The 20,438-nt window shown below is 40.3% G+C and overlaps 1 protein-coding gene and 1 non-coding gene across 2 annotated transcripts; both read right to left on the bottom strand.

The window, feature by feature from the left end:
* Positions 1 to 354: 354 nt before the first annotated feature.
* On the bottom strand, positions 355 to 1,488 carry LOC141594482 (F-box/FBD/LRR-repeat protein At5g44980-like). The gene has a single exon (XM_074414499.1). It carries the CDS (start codon positions 1,486 to 1,488, stop codon positions 355 to 357), a length of 1,134 nt encoding a protein of 377 aa, XP_074270600.1.
* A 5,336-nt stretch (positions 1,489 to 6,824) lies between these two features.
* LOC141597893 (small nucleolar RNA R71) lies at positions 6,825 to 6,931 on the bottom strand. Its single transcript, XR_012523104.1, has one exon. It is a non-coding gene; the product is annotated as a small nucleolar RNA R71 (small nucleolar RNA).
* Positions 6,932 to 20,438: the final 13,507 nt, after the last annotated feature.

The following is a 20,438-nucleotide window of genomic DNA, read 5'->3' as shown; positions in this document are numbered from 1 at the left end:
ATCAGTTAGGCTTGGAAGCTGTTCTAGAAGCGACTGTCGAGTTTCTGATAAGCTGTTCTAGTCCTTATAGGTGGAACCAAATTCAAGGTTACCAAGGCCAACAAACATTTGTGAAGCTTACAAATGCACCCGGTTGACCAATATATAATTACACAAGTAAAACAATAAGGCATATATAAACAATTAACAAAAGAGATAAGACATAAAACTTATTATGGTCTTCATAACATTTTGCCAAAAAAAAAGTTAACAGGATTTGATAGTCAAATGCACACAGTTTGATTGGCTGAAACCGATAAAACTTTCTCAAAGGTCGCATCACGAGGACATTTAAAAAGAAGAGGCACGAGGTATTCAACTTTTTGGAAAAAGCCGCTTGATGATATTCGTACTGCTACTAGAATATCCGGTGAAGGATGGCTTTGGAGTGTCGACCTCAGCTTGACTCAAATTTGGGCACTCCACAATTTCAAAACTTGTAAGAGAGTTGCCGGTGATCTTAATATGCTTCAATTCGGGACAATGTGTAAGGGATACGGTTTCCAAGTGTGGAAATTCCGCAACATTATTAAAGAAGTCATCAGTTATGCCACAACCATCGACAAATAATTTAACCAATTTGTTACAAGAATTAGAAGCCGTCTTAACTTTGCACTTATTAAGGTTAGCAAGAGTCAACCATTGAAGAGACATTGCATTAATCTCTACTAGATGAAGGTCATATATCTCCATAACTTTGAGCTCTTTTAATTTCGAAACCCTTGGAATTCGGAGCACATTAAACCCCTCGCATAATAAAAATTTGAGCTTTTCCAAAGCTGGACATTTAGCAAGCAAGGTCTCCAGCATATTCTCGCCTACGTTGAACTCTATTAGACGTAAGTGTTTCAAATTGGGAAGATCAATTGGTATGTCGACTTTTTTTTCCATAGCCAAGTAACATCCATTTAACTTCAGCTTGGTTAAAGTTTTCGATTCTAAGATAGGAAGACAATTTTGCATAGCATAAGGCCACCGGCCATAGTTGTAGATCCAATAATCAAGCTCGGTAACATTGTTTTTGGCAAGCGAAAGACATCGTGATACAACAAGAGCAGCATAATCACGCATCTTAGAGTCGTAAATCATAGGTACATAAAGGGATATCTTTTTCAAACCCCGAAAAGATGGATTCTTTTTTATGTATACTTGCCAAAATTCATCTAGCATTTGCAAATATCCAACTTCTTGACGTGCAATATTCCAAGCATACGAATCAGGATACTTTTTGGGATGACTAATAGGAAGAGTCTTAAAATAAGAGGTAAATTGCTTATAAAAGTCATACCCAAAATCAAGAAAAGGAAGGGAGACCCAAGAGTACCTCCAAGCAGAAGACAATGTGCTAGTACAAATTGCGTCTTTCATACAAAGGGATGATACTATTTGTTCCTTTATTTCTTGAGGCATCTCTGATATTCTGTCTCTTTTTGCTTCTCCTCCTTCCATCTTGCTAGATTAGTTGGGTTGGAGTATATTGAATTGTACGTTTAGATGAATACTAAGAATAAGAATAGATGACACTCGTATCTATAGTATTGTGCAAGGTAAATTCCTAATAACCTTACCTAATTGAGGTGATATAATATTACTAAATATCTAATTTCTAATACTACTTTTATTAGGATATTAGGCCCATTAGAGCCGCCGGCTATCGTTTAGGGTTTAGCATAATAGGGTTAGGGTTTCATTAAGTTGGGAGGTATTATAAATACCTCACTATTATCAATACAATTCTCTTGTACTATTCTCCACCCTATAATCTTATCATGATATCAGAGCCTCTTCCTTGATGACTCTAAAATTGTTTCCGCCGATGGGCGAAAATTTATAACGCTCACCGGCGGGATTTCTTTTAAATAAAATACTGAAATCGTTTTTATCCAAATTTCTTTTTATTTAGTTTTAACAAAATAAAATAAACGCCTCAAATCATGAGAGTCTTTGATTAGGATTTAAGAGACATTGGTATACGTGATATCCTAGCTCTTATGTCATATGGTGCTTTGTCATATTCTTCAAGTTGTTGAAAACAGAAAATCACATTCTCTTTGAAATCCGATTTAATGTTTCATCGTTGTTCAAGGTGGTACCTAAATTGATTTATTTGGAGTTCGAAAAGCTTAATGTTCTCCAAATCTTGAAATTAACGGATAATTTTCCGTTTTATTGATATTTGTCATATTCGATTAGGGTTCCTGCAAATTAACTCATACTTCGACAAGTCCGAAAAAAATTAACGTTCTTGTTCGAAAATTTTCTAGCGAGTTTTATACTCATTTACCAACCTTCCAACCTTGCAGAGATGGAGATCTTTAATGAAGATGAAGAATAGATGACGATTTCTTTTTATATTTTTCTTTTCTTTGTATTTCTCCAATCGTAAAGTTCGTATTAGGATATTAGGCTATTGTCTAGGGTTTAGCATAATAGGGTTAGGGTTTCATTAAGTTGGGAGGTATTATAAATACTCACCATATCGATATAACACAACAACTATTATCAATACAATTCTCTTATACTATTCTCCACCCTGTAATCTTATCAACTTTCCTAATATCATACTGAGGCGTTTGGTTCACATAAAGAGCTAAAATCACATGTCTCACTTTTATGTCTCATCTTATATCACATCACCTTAAAATCTTAACACATGACACTCAGGTCATCCTTGTAATTTCAGGGGCCTTGTGGAAATTCAAAAAATGGTAAGTTAAAAGAGTATTTTTTTTCTTCTCAATACAAAATATCATACACTTTTTAAAGTAGGTTACATCTTGAAGTTCACTACTTCACGTCTTCACTTAATAACAACGGAATTAGTTTTTCACATACGAACTTTACTCACACATACATTTTTTCATTAACTTTCCATATCATACCCTTTCCTAAACAAAGACGAATTAAGTCCTTTTCTCCTAAAATTGAATCTCAGTACTTGGACAATCGATTATACTTCTCGAATTAGCAAAGTAATTTTGTTGTTTAGCAATTATTAATATGTTTGAACCAAAGTTGGCTGGTGTGAGTGGTAAGGGCTCTCATCTCTTAAACAAGTGGTCAGGGGTTCGATTCCTGACTCTTGCGAATGAAAAAGCCAAACTTGGGAGGGGTCAACCCATTAAATTGCCTTCAGTACCCCGAAGGAGATTGCCCCAGCTGTCGGTAGGGGATACTCCTGGTCAACACCAAAAAAAAAAATATGTTTTGTTGAAATTATTAGGGTTTAACCATTAGTGAAATTAATTAATATGGTCACTTATTTATCAATTATTATAAAATTTAGGGTTTATTGTTGGTGGAACTTGGAAGGCCTGGTTGTTAGTAATTAAATCATAGGCATAAGATAAGCATGAATTAACGCCGATCAATTTTCTAACTGCTTAGATTAGCATGAATTATGACATTGCATACTGCTTACTAAGTGGCATTCAGAGCCGCTGCTTGGATTCTTCCGCTTTTAAACGTGAAATTTTATGTTATGTTTGCTTAACAGAGAATGTAATTGTTTTGTTCATTAATCGTGTCTCCTGATTGGAATAGCTGTTCAGTTTGGTCTGTTCACTTCTCATGAAAAGATTGCTAATCAGTTTTCTAATGGCTATGAAAACCAACGGTCATCATCTCAGTTCTAGAGAAAAATTGGGTTGTCGGAGGTGAAAGGGAGGTGAAGGGGAGGAGATGTAAGAAAAAATCAATTGAGGGAGAAAAAAAGATGATAGGGGTAAAGTTGTAAAAGTCGTATGTGAAAGAGTAAAATTCGTATGTGAAAAAGTACGACCCAATAACAAATTACTTACGTTTTGTCTTCTGCCTTTAATAGTGGAAAAACTACACGTAAAAAATATTCCTTTGTTTTTTTTTTTTTGAAAGCGACTGCCCGAAGGCCTTACTCAATTAATAACTGATCAAAACGTACAGCAGTGTTTGCGGACAATGGTAAACCATCATCCCATACAACTCTACCCGAAACGCGAGGAATACAATGAGCTAAACAGGGGCGGACCGAGGAAAATTTCTTTGGTGTAGCAAAATTGATATACGATTAATTTACTTCTAATTCCCTCTTTCTTTTATGCATACCGACTCGTATCGTTTCCTTGCATTTTGTGCCCAATGCCCGTACTTGTTACCTTGTGTATCCTTTTGTAGGAAACGATCCAAGTATAGAGAAATTGGGGCAAGAAAGGCACCCCATTGCCTTTACATGAAGAAGAGGTGAAGAAATGGTAAACTGTGTGTTTTGCTTGGCACGTGAAGCCCGGTCTAGCCACCGCGTAACACACACACAGAGAATTACTTAAGAAGTTGAAGAAAAGTCAAGATCGTGTTTTGCTTAAAGGCGAAGCCGAACCGCCCACCGGTAGAACACAAATTAGTGGATTTAATTGAAGAATTTGGTGAAAAACAAGCTTGACCTCGCTGCCGGTAGGAGCACCGGCAGCCGGTCAACCGGTATTACGCACCCCAAAGAAGAAGAAGAAGTCCTGAAGAAGGTGTTTTGCCGGCAGGCCGGCAGCCGGCCCACCGGCAGCCGGCCCACCGGCAAAACACAAATGCCAGATATTTTAATTCCTTGCGCGGTTTTGCCGGTAGGAGCACCGGCAGCCGGTGCACCGGCAAAACGCAGCAGCAGCGAGATTTGGGCTTTTCTCTCTTTTCTTCCTCTTTTCTTCCTAATCTTGTACAAGCCTATAAATACTCCCTCTTAAAACCCTTTTGTACACAGAACCCTAGATCCAGAATATTTCCCCTTTCAAGTTTAAAACTTTGTTAATCTCTTTGTTAATCTTTCCTTAATTAGAGAAGTTCTTCAATTAAATAGTGATTGAATTTGGGTTTGTAAGAAGATTGAAGGTTCTCCTTCTTTATTATTTCTATCCAAATTCCTCTTTTGCTATTGAGTTGGTATTAATTCTCTCCTTATTTTCATTTGTTTACATTTTGTTCTTCCTTCAAGTTTGTTTGATTGTTTATGTTAAAATTGTTGTTGTTGTTTGTTTGTGGTTGTTATTTTCATCTTTGTTCTTCTTTTCATTGTTCATCTTTCCTTTGGTTCTCTTTCATTTGTTCATACTTGGATAGTTGTCCTCAAAGACTTAATCTTTGAGTTGATTTGGTTAAAGATTGTGTCTTTTAGTTTAATCAACCTTGTTATAAGATTAAATCCTCTTTCTTTACAACTATTGTTGGATTGTTGCATGTTTAGTAGTAAAATCCATCTTCCACCCATGTTTGTGTTCAAAGTTTCCATCTTTGTTGTTTATCTTGCTATTAAGAACATGATTAGTGAGTAGTCTCCTTCTAGGACTCGGTTTGACCCGATGTGGGTGATTTCACTAACTAATTATCATTAAGGGCTAATTTTGTGGGGGAAATTGGTGAGGGTAGTTTAGAGGAATTTCATGTTTAAGGTTTGGTTCTTGGGTATTGTCGACTCTTGACCCTTGACCACCAACGAGAGTTGGTTAGGTTGTTTGTTGGATATTTGGGAACCGACCCTTGTCACCGACTAAGGTTGAGACCGAAAGGGAGAACCGAGGGAGGGTGCCTCTAGATTAGTGTTTGAAATCGACCCTCGAGAGAGGGAGTGGGATGACCCGGAATACGATGAGGGCTTAATGACCTTGACCATTTACTTGACCTCCTTGGGAAAATGCATGTTCTTGGGGTTGTCGGGTTTTGAGTTGGGGATACCGGCTTTCGAACCCGAGAGGGGGGGTTAGCCGGGGTAGCTAGTGTCCTATTTCGAACCCGAGAGGGAGGTCTTAGGCGAATTAGAGCCATCTCCCCCTCACCTACTTACCCCTTTTGATTAGCCTAGACGATTAGTATGTGGAATTACTCATGTTCATGGTCGGACCGAGTTCTAGTCCTTCTCTTTATTTGATCTATCCCTTATCTTTTAGTTTGTTCTTGTCTTGCCTAGTTTATAGTCTTTTAATTGGTTAGTTTAGTGCTAGTTTGTTACCCCCACCTTTGTTATCTATCGACTTAGCTAAGGTCAAGAATATAGACAATTAGTATTCACCCCTACTCCTTGTGGATCGACCCTCTAGAGTGTACAACGATAAAATCGTGCACTTGCGAGGTTTAACTTGAGACCATCAAGTTTTTGGCGCCGTTGCCGGGGAGTACGGCTTGATATTAATCGTTTTTGTTCTAGTTTAGACTAAGTCCTTTGTTACTAATCCTTTCTTTCAAGTGCTTAGGTCTTTTGCATGAGTAGGCGGCGAAGACGAGGTCAACCAATATATCAACTTGACCGCGAAATTGAAGTCACGGCAAGAAGACTTAATTCTCTAAGAAGAAGCGGTTTACTTGATATTCCACCTATTGAAGAAGTTAATCACCAAGAAGCTACCGAAGTGTTTGAAAATCCTTTTGGGGTTTTAGAAGAAGAACCTAACACCATGGGTGATCCGGTTCCGATAAGAGACACTATGGCTCCTAAGCACATAGTCAATCCAAGCATCCAAAGGCCACGAATTCAAGCTAATAACTTTGAGATTAAAAATGCCTTGCTCAACCTTGTTCAAGACAACCAATTTGGAGGAGGTCCCTTGGAGAACCCAAATGATCATCTAAATGATTTCCTTGAAAATTGTGATATGTACAAATCAAATGGGGTTTCCGATGACGCGGTTCGCCTTAGGTTGTTCCCCCGTTCTCTTAGGGGTTCGGCCAAGGATTGGTTGAAGAATTGTGACCCGGATTCCTTCAAGACATGGGATGAGTTGGCTTCGGCATTTTTGAACAAGTATTTCCCACCCTCAAGAACGGCCAAAGTCAAGAGTGAACTACAAAGCTTTACTCAAGAAGAGGATGAGACATTATATGAGGCATGGGAATGGTATAAGAAGCTCCAACGGTTATGCCCTCACCATGGCATCTCCGAGGCCGAGCTAGTGAACAATTTTTACAAAGGGTTGACTCAAGACCTTAGGCTTTCATTGGATGCGGGATCGGGAAAAGGTGCCTTAGACATTTTGGGGCATAAAGCGGCAAAGGAATTAATTGAGGAGATGGCCTCAAGAACTATGGAATGGGGAAGTGATAGGCAAATGAGGAAGGGCAAGAGCAAAGATTCTAATTCGGTTTTGAATGTGGAGGTTAAGGGCATGCTAGATGAACTCACCCAACAAGTTGCTTTGCTAAATTCAAAACCTAAAGGCTCCGATATGAGGCAAGTCTTGTCTTGTGAGTTGTGTGGTGAACAAGGGCACACTCCCATTGGGTGTCCCTTGATTGCACCCCTCCAAGAGGAATGCTATGAGCAAGCAAATGGAGTTTGGGAATCAACTAGTGCAAGGCAAGGGTTCAACAATAATAGCAACAACCAATTTGTCAATGGAAAAAGAACTCACCCTTTCTTATCTTATGCTTCACAAAACATTCAAAATCCCACCACTTCCCAACCTCAACAACAACAAAGGTTCAATCAAAACTCTCAATTCCAAAGTCAAATTCCACCCGGTTTCCAAGGGAAACAATTTGTCACACAACAACAACCCTTTGGGGGTTTCAAGGGACAAAATTTCAATCAACAACAAAACCAAAACTTCCAAACCCCTCAAAAACCATCTTGGGAACAAGCCTTTGAACAATTGGTTATTGCAAATCAAAAATCCGACTCAAAGCTTGATAACCACATTGCCTCACAAAACCGGGTGAATGATGAAATACGGGCATCACAAAAGGCTACGGAAACTCATGTGGCCCAAATTTCTCAACAATTGAGTCAATTGGCTCAAAATCCGGGGAAGTTTCCGGGTAATACGGTTAACCCAAAGGAGATGAATGCGGTATTTTTGAGGAGTGGGAAGCAATTGGAGGAGATTGAGAAATCTCCTAAGTGGAAGAGAAAGAGGGTGACTAATGAAGTTGTGAAAGAGCACCCGGTTGAAGTTGTGAAAGAAGATGAGATTGTGGTGGAGAAGTCTGAGGAGGTGGAGATGGTTGACCCTCCAAAGCAAGATGAGCCTATTGCAACTAAGGCCAAAGAATGTACTCCACCACCTAGGGAGTATGTAGCACCGGTGCCCTTTCCACAAAGGCTTGCAAGGCCTAGAATTGAAAAGAAATATGAGAAGTTTGTTGAGATCTTGAAGGGAATGAATGTCACTATTCCTTTCCTTGATATGATTACCGAAATTCCATCTTATGGCAAGTTTCTTAAGGAACTTGTCACCTTGAAGAAGAAGAATGGAGAGGTGCAAACCATCAACCTCTCCAAGGAATGTAGTGCTATTCTTACTCACACCAACAAGCTTCCAAACAAGTTAGAAGACCCGGGTAGCTTCTCAATCCCTTGTTCTATCCAAGGGGTGGCTATTAAGAGAGCATTGTGTGATTTGGGGGCTAGTGTGAGCCTCATGCCACTCTCAATCTTCAAGAGGCTTGATTTGGGAGACTTGAAACCAACTAGAGTTTCGCTTCAACTTGCCGATCGGTCGGTCAAATTTCCCATTGGTGTGATTGAAGATGTACCCTTGGTTGTTGGGAAGCTTGTCATACCTTGTGATTTCTTTGTTATGGATATGCCCGAGGATTACAATGTGCCTATTATTTTGGGGCGACCTTGTCTTGCTACCGGTGGAGTTATGATCGATGTAAAGAGTGGCAAGTTGTCTTTACAAGTGGGTGAAGATAGAGTGGAATTTGAACTCCACAAGTCCATGGAAGCTCCATCTCTAGGTGACACTTGTTGCATTGTAGACATTCTTGAGAATCCCATGGAGGAGCATGACCCAAAAGCTTCCTCTATGGATCCTTTGGAAACTTGTCTTGTTAGTGGGTATGAGGTCGATGACAAAGATGTAGAGACTCTTGCATATGTATGGATGTTGGATTCGGCTCCTATTCATGAACAAGCTCCCAAATTTGAAGTGTTGGAAGTCGGTAAGAAGGAGGAGAGTTCCACGCCTCCTCCTACGGTTGAACTTAAACCTCTTCCCTCTTCTTTGAAGTATGAATTTCTAGGTGACAATTCCACTTTTCCCGTCATCATCAATAGTGCACTTGATGACACCCAAACCTCAAAACTCATTTCTTTGCTCAAGAGGTTCAAGGGTGTCCTTGGGTACACTATTGGTGACCTCAAGGGGATTAGTCCCTCTTTGTGTACTCATAAAATTCTTCTTGAAAATGAGGATGCGTCCTCAATTGAGCCACAAAGAAGGCTTAACCCCATCATGAAAGAGGTTGTAAGGAAAGAAGTCCTTAAGCTACTTGACGCGGGCATTATCTATCCTATTTTGGATAGTAGGTGGGTAAGCCCAGTTCATGTAGTTCCCAAAAAAGGAGGCATGACGGTAGTGCGAAATGACAAGAATGAATTGATTCCTACAAGGACGGTAACCGGGTGGAGAATGTGCGTGGACTATAGGAAGTTGAACAAATCCACCCGGAAGGATCACTTTCCCTTACCGTTCATGGATCAAATGCTAGAAAGATTAGCTCAACACAACTATTTTTGCTTCTTGGATGGCTATTCGGGATTTTTCCAAATCCCTATCCATCCAAGTGACCAAGAAAAGACCACCTTTACTTGCCCATTCGGCACCTATGCATATAGGAGGATGCCATTTGGACTATGTAATGCTCCCTCTACCTTTCAAAGAGCTATGATGTCGATTTTCTCCGATTTCATTGAACAAGAAATGGAAGTTTTCATGGATGATTTCTCGGTTGTTGGGAAAAGTTTTGAAAGTTGTTTAATGAATTTGGAGAAAGTTTTGAGCAAGTGTCAAGAGTCTAACCTTGTGCTTAATTGGGAGAAGTGTCATTTCATGGTACAAGAAGGTGTTGTGTTGGGACACATAGTGTCCAACCGTGGAATAGAAGTTGATAAGGCTAAGATAGAGGTCATTGCTAGTCTCCCACCTCCCACCAATGTTAAGGGGGTGAGAAGTTTCCTTGGACATGCGGGCTTTTACCGCCGTTTCATCAAGGACTTCTCTAAGATTGCGAGACCTTTGACAGAGTTGTTAGCCAAAGATACTCCTTTCGTGTTCTCTAACCGATGTCTTGGTGCTTTTAATAGGTTGAAGGAAGCTTTGACAAGTGCTCCAATTATACAACCTCCGGATTGGAGCTTGCCGTTTGAGTTGATGTGTGATGCGAGCGATCATGCCTTGGGCGCGGTTTTAGGCCAAAGGAAGGATGGAAAGGTGCATGCAATTCATTATGCAAGCAAAACTCTTGATGATGCTCAAACAAATTACTCAACAACGGAAAAGGAGCTCTTGGCCGTGGTCTTTGCAATGGAGAAGTTCCGGACCTATTTGGTGGGAGCTAAGGTTATAGTGTTCACCGATCATGTTGCTTTGAGACACTTGCTCATCAAGAAGGAGTCCAAGCCTCGATTGATTAGGTGGATACTTCTTCTCCAAGAGTTTGATATGGAAATTAGGGATAAGAAAGGAGTTGAAAATGTGGTGGCCGATCATTTATCTCGGCTCATCAACCTCAATGTTGACAATGGGCTTCCTATCAATGATTACTTGCCCGATGACCACTTGTTGTCCCTAAGCTTGGGTGAAGCACCGTGGTATTGTAATATCCCGAAAAAAAAATATTTATTAAATAGAATGTGATATCCCGAAACTTAAATAGCGGGAATAGTACATACAGACTTGTTACATGCATGGACGTATCATGTAGCTTAAGACATATCATACATTACTCTTATGTGAGATATTTTAATAGATGAACTTTTTGCCATATTAGATATATATTATTAACATTACTTAGTAATTAAGTTTGGTAATATGATAAGCTTGAATATATGTACTCCGTATGTGTTTATCTCCTAGTAAATAGGATAAGCTTTAATATTTAACATTTCTTAGTTGATAAGATAGTAAAAGCAAAAGTGTATTTGAACTCCTACCTACACCGACATGCATGTTACTATAAATAGACCCACCCTTCTTCATTTTGATAACACACATGCATGAGTAATGTATAACGTGAATGAGAGCAAGGCAGAGGACGCATAGTTAATACAATAATACATAGTACCTCTTTTACTCTATATATAACAATAAGGTATGATTTCGGAACCCTTTATCGATAAAAGTAATTGTTTACGTTTGAAATAAGAGATTAGAAATAATCGGTTATATTAGTTATTGTTAATTTCGTCTTATGATTGTTATACTGCCCACATGTTATATAGGTTATCGTCTTATAAGTATATTACCGTGATAAGGTTACTGTTGTCATATTGCATAATTGGCCAATTGTTGCATTCGGGATACGATTATTGGTTTGAGATGACATTACAGGGAATAAAAACTGTGTACACAGTAGGAGCGTTGGCTCCATACAAGGGAGCAACGTTGATAGACGTTGGCTCCAGGGCGTTGGCCCATAGTAAAAAGGGAGCATTAGCTCCAGGGCGTTGGCCCATAGTAAAAAGGGAGCATTAGCTCCAGGGCGTTGGCCCATGAGAAAAAGGTAATGTCTATATCTCTTAAGTAATGGTATACCGACGATAGTGTCATATATATATATATATCCGTTGGTATGATAGTCATATAATGTTTTGGGATATCGGGTTGGTCCCTGACAGATAATATTGTTTTCTGGTAAGCTTTGTTTTGGGCAATATAAAGTTGATGTTTTCCTATTGAATAAAAGATATGACATAAGGCCGGGGGAGGGAACTGGAGTCATACTCAGCCTGTGGTTGGCTGATTCCGTTACTTTCATTCTTTTTCAGGTACAAGTAAGGGGGGAGGTCAAGTGTGAGGATTTTCAGATGACCTAATAGGATTAATATGTAATCGAGTTATTAGTTTTTAACTTTAACTTTGTATTTATCTTTATTATTGTAAAAAGCCTTGTATTCTCCGAAGGGGGATACGGCGGGGACGCCCTTGTAATTCCGCTGCTGTCTGTTGTTAATAAAATGAGCTATTTTGAGCTGCCTGTCTGCTTTCCGGGGCGTTACAAAATGGTATCAGAGCAACTCTGCGACCGCGTGTTGAGCCTTCGGCCATACGTCTAGCGGGGAATAGATTCTTGGGGCTAGTATAAAACTCGAAACAAAAAGACTAACATAGAAATTGACAAATAATGAGAGTGGGTAGATATTATTGTGGGGTTGATATTATAGGTCTAGTAGAGAGCATTAGATACAATATGGTTAAGATTATCTGTTTAAGTGATTTATTTATAAGTTTACAAATACGACATTGCTTTGACTTTGTGTTGATTGTGTGTGATTTATTCTCTTTATGTGTGTTATGTGTGCTAAACGTATGAAGTGACTAATTCATATAAGTAAGATCGCATAGGCGAGAGTTTTGGGACATTTTATCTTTAAAATTTCTAATTTTACCCTTCCACTCATTCATCTCGGTGTTATTTTTTTACATTTTGAAATTTTAATATGCAAATTGTTTCACATATTAAGAAAATTTCTATTTAATTCAAGATAGTCTTTAATGTATATATTTTAAAATTTAAAAAAAAAAACCTATTATTAGTTTTACTAATAGTTTAAAAATAAGCTTTTTAAACTTTGTTTTCTTGAGTTTTTGCGGTTGGTGTGATGTTATGACTTGTTATTAGAGGCATCTAATAACCGGTTCAACGCCAATTAACGCATGAATTGAGTTTGTCTTTGAATTGGAATTACTCGAATTCTTGTTCGCGGCGGGAATTCGTGCCTTCCATTATATAAGACCTACGTTTTTACTCATTTCCTAAATGTGATTATTAAAAGATTTTTGTTCAATTAATTCTTATAACTTTCTTGATTTTTGAGAAATCGGGGTTTTAACGATTCCATTTTCTATTTTCAAGTTTCGGGACGAAACTTCTTTTAAGGAGGGTAGAATGTAATATCCCGAAAAAAAAATATTTATTAAATAGAATGTGATATCCCGAAACTTAAATAGCGGGAATAGTACATACAGACTTGTTACATGCATGGACGTATCATGTAGCTTAAGACATATCATACATTACTCTTATGTGAGATATTTTAATAGATGAACTTTTTGCCATATTAGATATATATTATTAACATTACTTAGTAATTAAGTTTGGTAATATGATAAGCTTGAATATATGTACTCCGTATGTGTTTATCTCCTAGTAAATAGGATAAGCTTTAATATTTAACATTTCTTAGTTGATAAGATAGTAAAAGCAAAAGTGTATTTGAACTCCTACCTACACCGACATGCATGTTACTATAAATAGACCCACCCTTCTTCATTTTGATAACACACATGCATGAGTAATGTATAACGTGAATGAGAGCAAGGCAGAGGACGCATAGTTAATACAATAATACATAGTACCTCTTTTACTCTATATATAACAATAAGGTATGATTTCGGAACCCTTTATCGATAAAAGTAATTGTTTACGTTTGAAATAAGAGATTAGAAATAATCGGTTATATTAGTTATTGTTAATTTCGTCTTATGATTGTTATACTGCCCACATGTTATATAGGTTATCGTCTTATAAGTATATTACCGTGATAAGGTTACTGTTGTCATATTGCATAATTGGCCAATTGTTGCATTCGGGATACGATTATTGGTTTGAGATGACATTACAGGGAATAAAAATCGTACACGAGGAGCGTTGGCTCCATACAAGGGAGCAACGTTGATAGACGTTGGCTCCGGGGCGTTGGCCCATAGTAAAAAGGAGCATTAGCTCCGGGCGTTGGCCCATAGTAAAAAGGGAGCATTAGCTCCGGGCGTTGCCCATGAGAAAAAGGTAATGTCTATATCTCTTCAGTAATGGTATACCGACGATAGTGTCATATATATATATATATCCGTTGGTATGATAGTCATATAATGTTTTGGGATATCGGGTTGGTCCCTGACAGATAATATTGTTTTCTGGTAAGCTTTGTTTTGGGCAATATAAAGTTGATGTTTTCCTATTGAATAAAAGATATGACATAAGGCCGGGGGAGGGAACTGGAGTCATACTCAGCCTGTGGTTGGCTGATTCCGTTACTTTCATTCTTTTTCAGGTACAAGTAAGGGGGGAGGTCAAGTGTGAGGATTTTCAGATGACCTAATAGGATTAATATGTAATCGAGTTATTAGTTTTTAACTTTAACTTTGTATTTATCTTTATTATTGTAAAAAGCCTTGTATTCTCCGAAGGGGGATACGGCGGGGACGCCCTTGTAATTCCGCTGCTGTCTGTTGTTAATAAAATGAGCTATTTTGAGCTGCCTGTCTGCTTTCCGGGGCGTTACAGGTATGCGGATATAGTGAATTATTTGGTCTCCGGGATAATCCCATGTGATTATGACTCACACAAGAAGAAGAAATTCTTCCATGATCTAAGGCAATATTTTTGGGAAGAGCCTTGTTTATACAAATCTTGTGCGGATGGGGTAATCCGGAGGTGTATTCCAAGTGAAGAGGTGAAGCCGATAATTTCACATTGCCATGATATGCCAAGTGGAGGGCATGGTAGTTCAAGAAAGACCGCCGCAAGAGTGCTCCAATGCGGTTTCTATTGGCCTTCCCTATTCCATGATGTGGCTACCTACGTCAAGGGGTGTGATAAGTGTCAACGAAGCGGCAATATTTCAAGGAGGCATGAGATGCCAATGAACTACATTCTAGAGGTAGAGTTGTTTGATGTATGGGGAATTGACTATCAAGGTCCTTTTCCATCATCCAACGGATATGAATACATACTTGTTGCGGTGGATTATGTGAGTAAATGGGTTGAAGCTATCCCGACAAAAACTTGTGATGCAAAGTCGGTGACCAAACTAATGGAGACGATCATATTCCCAAGGTTTGGGGTTCCACGAATTGTGATTAGTGATCGTGGAACTCATTTTCGGGAAAGGACTCTTGATGCTCTACTTAAGAAACATGGGGTGCAACATAGGCGGAGTCTTGCCTACCACCCACAAGCTAACGGCCAAGCCGAGATCTCTAACCGCGAGATCAAGATGATTCTTGAGAAGACCGTGAGCCGGTCAAGGAAAGATTGGTCAACCAAGCTCAATGATGCATTGTGGGCTTACCGGACCGCTTTCAAAACACTAATAGGAACTTCACCGTTCCGGTTGGTGTACGGGAAGCCTTGTCATTTGCCGGTTGAGTTGGAGCACAAGGCGCATTGGGCCATCCGCCTCCTTAACTTTGACTTGAAGAGCGCCGGAGAGAAGCGACTACTTGACATCAATGAGCTTGAAGAATTTAGGTTAGAGGCTTATGAGAGCTCTAGATTGTATAAGGAGAGGACCAAAAGATTCCATGACAAGGCCATCATTCGGAGAGAGTTCAAGGAGGGAGAGTTGGTTCTCCTCTTTAACTCAAGGTTCAAGTTGTTTGCGGGGAAGCTCAAGTCTAAGTGGTCGGGGCCCTTCACCGTGGTCCGAGTCTTTCCACATGGCGCCATTGAAATATCCGATGGAGATCAATCCTTCAAGGTGAACGGGCAAAGGGTCAAGCACTATGTTGCCGGAACCCCTATAATCAAGAATGTGAGCTCCATCGCCACCTATCTTCCAAATTATTGATTGTTATTCATAACTCCGTCGAGCCTACGACATAAAACAAGGGCGCTTCATGGGAGGCAACCCATGCATCTTTGTATATAGTTTGCATTCTAGACTAGTAGTGAGAGATTTGGAGTCGTATTTTGTCTATTTGGATTGGTGACGGAGGTCACTTTTGAAGAACACAAGCATTATTTTCGTTGACCCGAAATCCCGACATCATGCGTCGGAGTAGTGTGGAAAACAAGAATCCCGGGGTCAATGAAAAAGCTCGAATCCCGAGTTGAAGAAAAATTGAGCAAATTGGAAGAACATAACGAAAAATAGCTGAGTGTTGTGTTTTACCGGTGGACCGGCAGCCGGGTGGTCCACCGGTAGCGAGGCCAAACCAAATTGTTGAAAATTGAAGTAATGGTGTGTTTTGTCGGTAGGCCGGCAGCCGGCTCACCGGCATAACACACCTGGCAAGATGAAAAATGAAGAATTGATGATTGGGAGTGTGTTTTGCCGGCAGGCCGGCAGCCGGCCCACCGGCAGGACACACCTGATGACTTAGAAATATTTGAAAGTTGGTGAAGAGGAGTGTTTTGCCGGTAGGCCGGCAGCCGGCTCACCGGCAAGACACTCATGCCTTGAAACTGGGAAGTTGAAATTTGAGTAGGAGTGTGTTTTGCCGGTAGGCCGGCAGCCGGCTCACCGGTATAACACACCTGGTATTTGGGAAAATTATTTGAGAGGAGTGATTTGCCGGTGGACCGGCAGCCGGTTGGTCCACCGGCAGCGAGGTCAAAATTCTGAGAAGGAGAAATTCGAAAAATAGAAAATTGGGAAGTGCGTTTTACCGGCAGACCGGCTGCCGGTTCGCCAACCGGCAAAACACATCAACAGACGCAAATTAAACACGAGAAACCCCCCTTTTTCCCATTTCATTTCTTCTTTCTTCCTCCTTCACTCATCCATTATTTTCCCCCTTTCTAACCCTAACTCCATCAAAACTCAACCAAACTTCCTCCAACCTTCACCAATCTCCTCCAATCATCAAGATGGCCGGAGGAAGAACAAGAGCAGATATAGCAAGGGACCAAGCGGCATTGATTGCTCAAGCGGCAACCGATACATACCCCGATCCGGACTTTCCTACAGTCGAGTTTGCCACACCAACTCAGAAGGGTAAGTTTATTCTCTTCAAAAATCGTCCCCTCACCCCTACTAAGTTTCTTCATCATCCGTCTTTGTCTACCCTTGGGATTGCTAGGGAGACGGAAGCTTTATTTACGGGGTGTGGTATGAGGGGGATATTTACAATGCATGAGTATACTTACTCTCGCATTACTTGGGAATTTTTGAGTAGTCTTAAGATTACCAAACACCGGCAATCCAACATGGTGGCTACCCTTAGCTTTAGACTCATGAACCGGGAACACAACATCACTTTGGGTCGGTTGGCTCAAATTTTTGGGCTGGAAAATGCGCCGTCGCATACCCCACCCGCTGATTTTCACTATTCCCGTGTATGGAAGGCGATTTCGGGCCTTGATGATCAAGTTGGGGTGAAAAGGCCCGCGATAAGTTGACACAATCCCGTCATTCGGGTATGGCATAGATGTATGGGGTGCACCGTTCTTGCGGTGGATGAGCCATGGGTGTTTAGGACCCACGAGCTTGAAATATTGGGGTCCTACTTGTTCACGAAACCCACCCCCTTCCGAATTAATGTGGCTCACTACCTAGCCCTTAATCTATCCAAGATTGCAAGTTCTCCGGGGCACAAAGTCCCGATACATGTGGGTGGCATGATCACCCGAATTGCCCGTAACATGGACCATCCGGTTGACCTTTCTACGATGAATTGGATAACCGGGGACACTTACTTGTCAAAGCACTACTTGACTACAAAGCTTGAGTGGCTCAAAGAGAACCCCGACGACGGCCTTGAATATTGGCAAATCAATCACAAGAACTCCATCCGGCTTCCAAATGTCACCGCCGTTAAGATTGAGCAAGATAAAGATGATTACCTCCTCCCAATTCAAGCGGAGGCACCCACCGACCAACCTCCCCCTAATCCTACTCGCGTTTATTCACGAGACCGTCGAGTGAACACCCCATCCTCCCTTCAATACCAAATGCCGCAAACTCACCAACCACCACCTTGGCAATTTCAACAAGGGGAGTCCTCCTCCTCGGGCCAACCTTCTTATCCTCCCTTACCACCATCTCTCACCGAGTGGATGGAGAGGATGGACATTGCCACGGCGAAAGCCGCTAGTGAGAGGGACATTTTGGGGAGAAAGTTGGACCGGATATACTATGATCAAGCTACCGGTACTTATCCCATCTATGATGATTTTTGTCGGCGGGATTACGTGGGCTATGAGGACCCTCACCCCTCCTACTTCACTTGGCCCGATGGGAACTACCCGAGAGCGGATGGGAGTATAGTCCGCGGAGGTTTTAACCTCCAACCGGACTACTTTGCGGCCCCTGTTTTTCCCCTAGGCCCGAGCATCGCCCGGAGGGGCATGATGCCCAATGGTTAGGGGCAGTTCGGCCATATTTTGCTAGTGATGCGGGTGCGTCGGGATCCGGTGGTGGTTTCACGGGAGGAGATAGCGGCGTGATGAATATGAGTGGGGATTTCACGGGAGGTTTCCCGGGTGTCGGCGGTAGTGGAGGCAATTTCACCTTCAACCCCGAGGATTTGATTCAAAGCTCCGACTTTACTACCGGAGATAACAATGATGAAGATTATGATGATGAGATGGGGTCTTAGTCCCCGAGTTGATGGCTTATTATCCTCCCTTTTCAATCCAAAGCCTTTGGTATGCTCCTCATATTCAATCCAAATGACAAGTACGATCTCTCCCTTTTATCCAAATTCTCTCCTTCACGTTTAATTTTTCGCATGCATTTAGTTGATAATTCATTTAGTTGCATCATATAGGATTGCATTAGATTTCAATTTTGTAATATATTGTCACATTTAGTAATTGCATTCACTTAGCATAACTTGCATTGTCACTTAAATTTTGCATATAGAATAGAGCATGCATTGAATTTTCAAAATTAAAAAAAAACAACTAAAAATTGAAAAAATGATTAAAACCACTAAAAACATGTTACTTTATTTCACTAAATTGCCCTCCCATGTCTATAAATAAGTGTGGGGAGGGCCTAAAAAAAAACATGTCTTTTAATTTGAATTCCCTCCACACATTTATTTCCATTTGGAAGTAATGTAAATAAATAAGTGTGGGGAGGGAGTTCTTATATCAAAAATCACAAAAATATGTTTTTTTTTCCCTTTGAAAAATCAAAAAAATCAAAAAAATATGTTCCTTTCTTTTTCTTATTCACTCCCTATGCTTTTGTCCATTGAGGACAATGTACATCTCAAGTGTGGGGAGGGAAATATCCACTCTTGTGAATATTTGTTTATATTTGTAAATGCTTATAATTAGATAAAATGCCTAAAAATTGAAAAATTCCTGAAAATTTCAAAAAAATTTGCATTGTATATATATGTTTTGTCTAACCTTTGGCTTGGCGCATTGACCACTTGAGGCAAAAAGAAGCTAGAAGAACGCTTGGTATAATCCTTCTTATCTCTTACTCCTTTTACTATTCTTTCTTTTTGGTATCTTGGATATTTTGAAGGAGAATGGGAATTTTGTTGCCTTGGGTGTCTCCTTGGGAGACCGTTTGGATTGGGAAACCAAGTCGTTGTTACGGTGTAGACGTTACCATTTGTTGAAATAAAAGGAGTTTTATCAAATTTTTCCTACTTGAGTTGGGTTTATGCAATTTTTGCATAGTTTTTGTCATCAATGCTATGTTAGGGCATAGACGTGTCTCATGTGTTGCAATAAGAGATGGGATGTGATGTGTCGACGATTCTTGATTTGAGCCCCACATGTCCAAACGGTGCTTGCACCAATCCCGTTTCGACCTACTCCTTAGCCCCGTTGTAACCCTTGCTTCATATTTGTGTGCATTTTACCATTGTTTGCATTTCATTGGACATAGGACGGTTTTACACATTAGATTGCGGGCACGTTTTCGCTAGTTGAGTTAGTTGAGTGATTTTGGTTACTTTTTGTCACAAAAATCACCTTGTTCTTTCATTGAGTGACGAGTGAAAACCGTGAGGATGTCGTTGCCTTGGTCCCCTTAGTCATGGGTCCTTCGGTTGAATCTTGTGTCGGTTTTGTAATTCTCGGCGGACTTGCCCTTTCTTCCCTTTCCCCGCTCTTGAATTTGTTTCTTGAGCATTGGTCATACAAGGGTTGCTTTTGTCACATTTAGGGGGTTGGCACCTCAATCGGCACTTCTGAGACGGTACTCCCGACCAAGACCGTGTTTTGTTGTTTGAAAAAAAAATTCGACCACTTAGATGAGGAAAGTGGATCATTTTGTTAGATGCATTCTATTTATTGATTACGTGCTTTCATGATGAATGTGTCGAAAGTTTTGTAGCAAGACCCAACTTGCCTTGCAATAGGGCACTCTCCCCTCATCATGGGTGTCAAATTGCGAGTTGAAGGGGCGTTGAGTGCGCTAATACTCGATCGGCTTAAGTAGTAGTTTAGTTGAGTGATGCTTATATTGTGCATCCACTCTCCATATCTATCATAATAATGCTTTGTACATTTGGTTTTGGGACTTACTCGGGGACGAGTAAGGTTTAAGTGTGGGGAGGTTTGATATACGATTAATTTACTTCTAATTCCCTCTTTCTTTTATGCATACCGACTCGTATCGAGTCGGTTTCAGGTGTTTTTCCTTGCATTTTGTGCCTAATGCCCGTACTTGTTACCTTGTGTATCCTTTTGTAGGAAACGATCCAAGTATAGAGAAATTGGGGCAAGAAAGGCACCCCATTGCCTTT

Source organism: Silene latifolia, chromosome 8 (genome assembly GCF_048544455.1).
Source record: "Silene latifolia isolate original U9 population chromosome 8, ASM4854445v1, whole genome shotgun sequence".
NCBI lineage: Eukaryota > Viridiplantae > Streptophyta > Magnoliopsida > Caryophyllales > Caryophyllaceae > Silene > Silene latifolia.
Note: the sequence above shows the minus strand (reverse complement) of the source record. Positions and strands in the feature narration are given on the sequence as shown.

Coding starts and splice junctions, on each gene's coding strand:
- LOC141594482 (XM_074414499.1), bottom strand. CDS start 1,488: ATGGAAGGAGGAGAAGCAAAAAGAGACAGAATATCAGAGATGCCTCAA.